General features: G+C 36.0%; 1 protein-coding gene across 2 annotated transcripts in view; it reads left to right on the plus strand.

Annotated features, from left to right (window-relative positions):
* PKIB (cAMP-dependent protein kinase inhibitor beta) overlaps window positions 1–8405 on the plus strand; it is a 79295-nt gene extending 70890 nt beyond the window's left edge. For both annotated transcript variants that reach the window (XM_045843484.1, XM_045843483.1), the window contains exons 2-3: window positions 3973–4149; window positions 7159–8405. In XM_045843484.1, coding sequence (XP_045699440.1) covers window positions 3981–4149; window positions 7159–7226 — 237 coding nt within the window. In that variant the 5' untranslated portion in view covers window positions 3973–3980 and the 3' untranslated portion in view covers window positions 7227–8405. The remainder of the gene's footprint in view (window positions 1–3972; window positions 4150–7158) is intronic.
* The last annotated feature ends 381 nt before the right edge of the window (window positions 8406–8786 follow it).

An 8786-nucleotide genomic window follows, 5' to 3' on the forward strand; every position in this document is an offset into this window, starting at 1 on the left:
AAGCTCAGAACATTAAAAGAAACTGCAATTTTTCTCTTTCTTTTGTTTTAGCAGTGTTTCTTCATTTTCCTATAGGCTATATACTTTTTAAATGACATAAAGCATTTGGAGAGAACAATGTTCATATACATCAAACATTGGCAATCATTGTTGCATACGAGAGTAACAGACAAGTAAGATAACTATTTGGAAGACAGAGAAGATTTTAGTTAGAGGGATGTTATTTTTGGTTAAATTACCAAAATGTTATTTTTAGAGCCCTTCTGTGCTAGAATATCTGTGTATTCATAATTTTGCCAGGTGACTATGTTTTAATTCTTTTAAATTACAAAAGTAACACGTGCATTATTACAAGTTAAAATATGTAAGAAGGTACTGAAAATGGTTAATATTCTCCTTGTTCTAACATTTCCAACTAGGATTTTATTCTTTTTACATTGAAATCACATTATATTCATTATTTGTTCCCAACATGCACACACTGTACATATTACTCTTTAAACTTGTTTTATTTCAAAATCTATCATGGATACATTTCCATAGGTAGATCTGATTGGATTTAATACATTCTTTACAACAGCTGTATAATGCTCCATAATATAATATATACAGCTTTCTTAAGCATTTTCTCCTTTATGGGTTTTCAGAATATTGTCAACGCTGCAATAATCCTTCTTGCCAGGGAATTAAATGAATCCAGTTAAGGATCACCCAGTGGGTTCATGTACTCCTGCCAGTGACTTCTAAGTCACAGGTACATTTTGTCGGGAAGATCAGACAACCTTCCACTGTAGCAAGCTTCCTCTCCCCACAGTCCCGTGGGACTGGGCTGGGTGAGTTGTTCATCTTGTGATGGAGCCTGACGTCCTGGTCACTCAGCATCAGCGCTGGGCTCTGAAGGGAAGGTCATGCCGAGTGGCAGCTGGGAACGACCAAGTGAAGCTCCAGAGAGAAGCAGGCCGTTGCTTGGCCTCCCTGCACATCCAGTTTTGTTTTTTATCTTATAAGGAGAGTTAATGAGCTAATTTTGGCAAACTTAATTTTGTGATGAGCTTGTTCTCTAACACCAATCCATAAAAGAACTAATTTAGAAAAACAATAAAGGTAAAAGCAAAAACTTTCAAAATGGCAGCCAGCAGCAAAGAAACTTTGAAATAAACTTGGAGCCCAGAATCTTTCCTTCCATATTGATAGCCTGTTCTACAGGTCACCTTTTGGAAGTTTTCTTTCAATACACAAATGCTAACTTGATACACCTTCAACTTATCCCATTTTGCTAAAAGAAAAACCAAAAAACTAGTTTACCCATTTATTTAACATAAATTATATGGCATATAATTACTTATCTTCATTTTTTATATCTGCTTTTATCTTCAATTTTAAGATTTTGGACTATCTGGCCAGTAATAATCAAGGTATTCATGGAACTGCTCCTTCAGGCTTAGCATAGTTAGTTGTAGTTCCACAGGGAGATGTTTCACAGAAATTAACATTGGATCATTGCCATGGCTCCGGATGTGCTGTGAACTGGCTGAGGACAGAGTGGAGGCCTGAAATGAGGTCTGTTTCCAAACCGGTGTCAGGCACTGCTCCCAAGTGGAGAAGAGATCTCTAATTGAAAGGCATGTATCACAGGGGTGCTCACAAGATAACATTTATTTATTTATATATTTTAAAAAGCAATGTAGGGCAGAATCTAAACTTGCTATTATGTGGCCATTTATACATATCTCAGAGATTTAGAAAGTTAATTCTGTGGTAATCCATGTCATCTTGCTTTCAGAGTCAGTGGCAATTGAATTTACATCCCCGAATACCAGATCGGCAGCTGTGAGACTTTAAATAAGTCACTTAACCTCCCTGAGCACCAGCTTCCAAATCCACAGAGGGAGGATTATTTCTTACTACTTCATAGGTTTCCTCTTAGAAAACTCATTTCCCTCTTAGAAAACTTAAGAGGTCTTCCAATAGGAAGATATTTCTTGTTAAAGAGGATGCTAGGAGAGTGGTAGAGTAAATAAAACTTAATGAGACATGGACAATGAGGCCAATAATCAACCATATGGTTTTATAGTTAAAAAGAGTTTCTATATCCTTTATTTCATTAGTTTTTCACAAGAATCCTGTGAATCAGTCAGGCCATCTTTTTATACTCACTATACAGGGGAGGAACCACAACTTAGAGAAATTAAATGGACTAACCAATATCACCTTGTAAGCCTGTAATGTTCTTTTTGACTGATAGTCCAGTGCTCTGTACATTACCCTGTATTGCCAATGCCAGGCGGTTGGCAAATATTAAACAGATGTCTAATTGATTCCAAAATTGTGTCTGAAAACCTAGCATTATTCTTAAATTTTTCTTAATTCCTATAAAGATAAAAATATCTGGAGAAGAGTCTAGATTACTCCTGGATTCTTCAGGCCAACACTAAGCTCAGTGTGCATGTCCTGAGTGCTCTAGACCAAAAGAGGTGCAATTTTCATAATAATTGCACCATATTTTGTGACTATGTCCCTTCATTATTAGCATTTCCTGAATTGAAGTTAACTGATTGGAAAGGGCTCTCTTCCAACTACAAAGAAAAGTTTGATCTGCTTTCTGTAGGCCAATGTTCACATATTTCTGCCCTCAAGTGCCACAAATGATTATCATCTCCATCCTTTGGCTGCCACTCAGCACACTCTGTGTTATGATGTTATGTGCCTTTGCATATATACCTTTGTTCTCCCCTTTGAGAGTGCAAGTCTCCTAAAAACAGGGAATACATCGTTCTTCTGTGCTCTCAGTGCCCAGCTGAGAGCCTAACACTTAACAGCTTCTCAGCAAATGCTTGTTCCTGCTCCTCCTGTGCCTGCTCCTCCTGCTTTTGAGATAGTGTTCAGTGTTGACTTCTTAGGAAAGATTCACTAGAAAACGTCATATGATACAGAGAACATGTTGATGGTTGCCAGAGGGGACTGGGTTGGAGGAGTGGGTAAAAAAGGCAAAGATGTACTTAGTTACAGAATCTTCATGGGGATGTAAAGTACAGAATGGGGAATATAGTCAGTAATATTGTAATAGCTATATATGGTGTCAGATGGGCACTAGATTTATCGGGATGATCATAAGTTATATAAATGTCCAGTCATATGGTTGTACACCTGAAATTAATATATTATTGGACATCAGCTGCAATTTAAATTTTTTAAAGGTTAATAAAAGAACACATCATATGAAAGGGTTTTAGAATAAGCAATATCTGCTCCTTCTTTCCCTGTATCGTGAATGATCTCTTAAGAATCTTTTCATAGAGACAGACAGATGCTGGGAAGATAAAGATTGCTTAGGAAAGCACTAGTAATTACCATGTCCACTTGAAAGCAAGAAAAGATTGTACAAGTCCTACTCTCCCCAACATGAATATGCAGCATTGAAAATTAGGTCTAAGAAGAGAACAGATAGAAATACACAGCTGTCACTGGGGGGAAAAGCTTTTGAGAAAAAGTTTAATTTCTTATTTCTAAAGAGTAGGAACAGCATGTGTTTTGTTTGCTTCCACAAATTATAGTGATTTGGTTTCAAGCTGAACAAGTACCCAAAGCAAATCCTGGCAGGCAGAGTCTGTATGAGAATGGTCAAACAAGTCAGTGTTCATTTCCTTCCAAGCCCCTTTTGGCTGATCCTTCCATAGAAAAGCAGAACAAAAGGTAGGAGATTACTGTACCCTAAAACATTCAAGTGGCTCTTTTTGGCTCAGGAGTTATCTATAGCAATCTGGCTCACACTGAGAACTTCCTGCTCTATTGAGCGAATGTGCAGTTGGAAACTCCAGCACCAGCACAGTGGACATAGATGCAGGATATGATCAATGATTAGATTTTTGAGGCTGTTGCATATTTGATCAACCCATGCCTTTCAGCCACTGGTGTGAACATTTGCCTCAGAATAGGCTCACCCTTTTCTCTATGTTCACATTCTATTTGTAGATGTTGCTATGAGGACAGATGCTTCAAAAATGACTGATGTGGAGGCTGTGGTCAACAATTTTGCATCTTCAGCAAGGGCAGGCCGCCGGAATGCCATCCCAGATATCCAGGGTGCTGCTGGGACAGGCGGAGCTTCAAAGCTGCCCCTTGAACTGGAGGCCCTCTCCATCAAAGAAGGTAACAGCAAACTTCTGTTAAAATCAACAATGCTTCTCTCTTAATCCTTTCCTATGAAAGTCTCATTTTAAGTGTTTTTTTTTCTTACGGTATACTAAAACATTCCAGTTTTTGTTTAAGGCTAAGTAAATTTTTCAGGCTTTCCAAAAGTGGACAATCTCATCTTTTTATCTCATGGTGTGTGGGTGGAAATGACATTTATTTATTCAGTGGATGTGTATTATCATGCACAGTCCTGGTGACTGGGAATTATCCTTTCCCTCAATGCACTTATAAAATTAATCAAGAAGTACTCAGAAACAATATAATTTTTCTTCTGCCATCCATTGACAAATCATCCTGGAAGCTTCTGCTTCACTGCAATGTTCTATAAGCTTAGCTATGTCTCTTAGAAGAAGTTTACTTATCAACTAGAGAGGAGATCTTTAAGGTATTTGTATAAAAGTTGATCATTCTTCAACCAGTAGTTGAACTAAGAAAAAAGGAGAGCTGTCAAGCCAATGAAAGAAAATCTTGGTTCTTTCTTCCCATGGTTTACATACAGTTTCTATACCTTACAGAGTTTAGTTTTCTGAGAATTAAATATAATGATAATTTTAATAAAGGTTTAAAAGCATTTCTTCATTTAAAAACACTCAAAAAGGTTAAAGATAGTTTCAATTTTAAGTCATTACCAAAATACCTGTGGCTGGGGCCCCATTTTATTTGTTTTCTTTTTTTAATTGACTTTATTGGAGTGACACTGGTTTCCAGCATATAACTCTGTAACACATCGTTTGCACACTGCATTGTACACTCACCACCCAAAGTCAAGTCTCTTTCCACCACCATTTGTCACCCCCTTGCTCTCTTCCACCTCCTCCCGCCCCCATCCCTCTGGCAATTACCATACTTCTGTCCATATCTATGCCTGTTTTTTTCTTCTTCTTAACCTCTTAACTTTTTTCACCCCGTCCCCCAACTCCCTTCTCCTCTGATAGCTGTCAGTCTATTCTCTGTATCTGATTGTATTTCTAATTTGCTTTTTAGTTTATTTTGTTCATTAAGTTCCACATATGAGTGAAATCATATGGTATTTGTCTTTCTCTGACTGGCTTATTTCACTTACCATAGTATTGTTCAGGTCCATCCATGTTGTTGCAAAAGGTAAGATTTCCTTCTTTTTTTTACAGCTGAGTAGTATTCAATTTTGTAAATGCATCACAGCTTTTCTATCTGCTCATTTATTAATGGGCACTTTGGCTGCTTCCAGATCTTGGCTATTGTAAATAACATGGCAATGAATATAGGAGTGAACATATTCTTTCAGATTAGTGTTTTGGGTTTCTTTGAATATATTTCTTGAAGTGGAATTGCCCAGTTATCCCATTTTAGATGTCAATGTGGACTCTGTGTAGAAATTTCTTCCTGGTGGTAATTAGGCAAAAGAGCTGGAAGCTTCTGCACCTCTACCCCATTAATGCAAGCCCCAGAGGAGGGCTCTTAGTTCTTTGCCTCAGGAAGTTATTACCGGCTAAAGTTACAAATGTTCCTGGTTTGATCCCTATGAAATAAATATATCTTTGTTAGGCCAGGGACTGTGGTCAGATCCTGGAGTCCCACAGTTATCTCACCTTTTTCTAAAGGTCATTGCATTTCTCAGATGGTTCACTACAAGTAAAAGTAGAATAGTATACACATAAGATGAAAGAAGAGATGAAAGACATAAAAAGAAAAGAAATAAAATATGTGTAATGTTTTCGGCTTTGTAAGTTTGAAAATGTCATATAACAAAGTTCCCCCTTATCTGGAGGACATGCATTCCAAGACCCCCAGTAGTTGCCTGAAACCACAGATATTACCAAACCCTGCATGCACTGTTTTCTCCTATACATACACACCTATGGCAAAGTTTAATTTGTAAATTAGGCACAGTAAGAAATTAATAGCAATGACTAATAATAAAATAGAGCAATTATAATGATATACTGGAATAAAAATTATGGGACTGGCTTTGGGGCCCTTTTAAGTAAAGTAACGGTTACTTGAACACAGCCCTGCAAACCACAGCAGTTGATCTGATGTCTCGATCTGATGACCAAGGCAGCTGCCATGTGACTCACAGGCAGAAGTGTTTACAGCCTGGTGACGCTGGACAAAGGGATGGTTCACATCCTGGGTGGAACGGAGCAGGATGGCATGAGATTTCATCACACTGCTCAGAACAATGTACGGTTTAAACCTTACAAATGTTTATATCTCTAATTTGCCATTTTATATTTTTGGACCATGGTGACTCAAACCACAGAAAGTGAAACTGTGGGTGAATAAGGGGGGACTAGTCTATGATTATCAGAGCATGATGAAGCTGTTGAAGGACCATCCTCAGCTACTGAGGTAGAGAAGCTACTTGTTAATATAAAAGGCTGAAATAAACACACAAAACCTTAATATGCATTGGCATTACTTAGTTAAGGAAAATAGAACAACTGTACTTACTGTAGGAGAGTTAGTAGTTTTCACCATTTCATTTTAGTCACTTAAGAAACCATTATCTGAAAGAATATTTTTACTACTTTTATATGTTCCTTTAAGTCATTTTGAAATAAAGTCAAAGACATTAACCAAGAAACTTAAAGTGCTAAAAATACAATCAGTATATAACACCAGATATTAAAGAATACACAAAAGGAAATGCATTTTCAGAGGTAGATAGATAAATGAACAAAGAGACAATGTTTTTTTAACAGCTATAAATAAACATATTTAAGGCCTATTTTAAAAATTATCTAACTACAAATGTTATTAAGGGTTTAAAAATTAATCATTCCCAATTACTAATAAAACCCAAAAGCTGGGACCTGATATTTTTTGTGTCATTTCCAAGTCTGGACTGATGACAAAATATGTCTTAACCAAGTAGAAAATGACTGGGGTACATAACAGAAAAAGACCAGTAGTTTTATTACAGTGTAATATAAAACGTATCTTAATGTACTCAATAGATGAATGAAAATTATTTATTTTTAGATGTAAAAGAGAAAAATGAAGAAACAACACAAGACCAATCGACAAAGCCCCCTAATGAAGGAAAATGAAGGCTCATAACCTGTCGAAAGTGTTGACTTCCTGCAAATTGAAAAACCAGTGGTTCTGCTTTCCTGAGATGTTTGATGTGGTAGTAACTATGGTAACAGTGCAGCCCTAAGCAACATGTGTGTATTAGATGCTTTTGTCATGAGGCTACTCGCTTGGATCGCAACCATGATGCCCCATGTAGGTTATTAAAAGGCAGCTTACTTCCAAACTGCACCCAAGGAAAAGGTTAAAAATGTATGGTCACTTAAATAGTTATCATTGTCTATAAACTCAACAAAATCCACTGCTCTCTTTTGGATTTATTTAGCCAGATGTGTTCTTAATTCTATTTTAATGATAGTGGGTAAAACATTTCTCAGTAACTATAAACTAAACACCATTAATTAAAACTTTATGGAATTTGTAGCAAATTATGGTGTTCCTTGCTTGTTTTTATTTTCTGTTTTATGGTAGAAAGAATAATAGGTCAAAACCATAAGGACAGAATGTCTGCTTTTAACCAACATTTTTTTTGTCCCAAACCCTAAAAAGATTTGGGGAAAAACTGTAAAAGCTTAACAACCTAAATCTCTCCAGGATGCTTTTGTCTGGTATACATTGCTTCTAGTCTATGCATACTGTAATTTTTCATGTGGACTCTTCAAATGCAAAAATTGTGATAAATTATTTACATGTAATATGCCTAGTAAGTGAATTTTCACTATCTTCCTTAACTTTGGTGTGTGTATGTGTATGTTTTTCTTTAATGTGAATTATGTAAAACACCTTACTAGTTGCTTTATACTGTCTTTTCTTATTCTTAGGGTGTTGTGTATATATGACTAGTTTCTAAAATAATTTTCTCAGGAATGCAGACTTTAATTTTTATATCTTTCCTAAAGTAGGTAACCTAATGGTAGGCACTTAAATATTTGGTGAATGATATAGGTAGAAATAGCAAAATACTTGCTTTTAATATATATATTTAAGTATATATTTTAAAAGAAACAAAACCAAAAACAAAACCAAAGCCTTTGTGTTGATTTATTAGACACTTTAGGAACATAATAGAATTATGAATTTTAAAATAATTGACTAATGAATTTATTTTTATTGTCAAGTATATATGCATGCAGCTTTATTTCATTTGATTATAACTTAGGCCATGTCTGTATACAGTGATCAAATAAACTTTTTCATTGTTAAATCTGTTATGGAAACAAGTCTCCTTCATTTTTATCTTCTAAAGTACACCAGGTGAAAAACAGCAGTGCATTTAAAGAAGGGAGGTAAGAGTCTTTGCAATGTAAAACACCTCTTTCTTATTATTTCATTGATGAAGTTTACCTTTATATGTAAAATACACCAAAGAGGTAGATTTCAAAGAACCTGATTAAGTTCTCAAATATAAATTTTTCTTTATAAAATTATCTCAAGTACTGCCCTAGCTGGGCAGCTCAGTTGGTTGGAGCATTATCCTATATACCAAATGGTTGCGGGTTTGATTACTGGTCAGGGCACATACCTAGGTTTTAGGTTCGATCCCTGGTTGGGGCACTTACAGCAGGCAACCGATTGAT

Source organism: Phyllostomus hastatus, unplaced genomic scaffold (assembly GCF_019186645.2).
Source record: "Phyllostomus hastatus isolate PE091 unplaced genomic scaffold, TTU_PhHast_1.1 phas_contig_40, whole genome shotgun sequence".
NCBI lineage: Eukaryota > Metazoa > Chordata > Mammalia > Chiroptera > Phyllostomidae > Phyllostomus > Phyllostomus hastatus.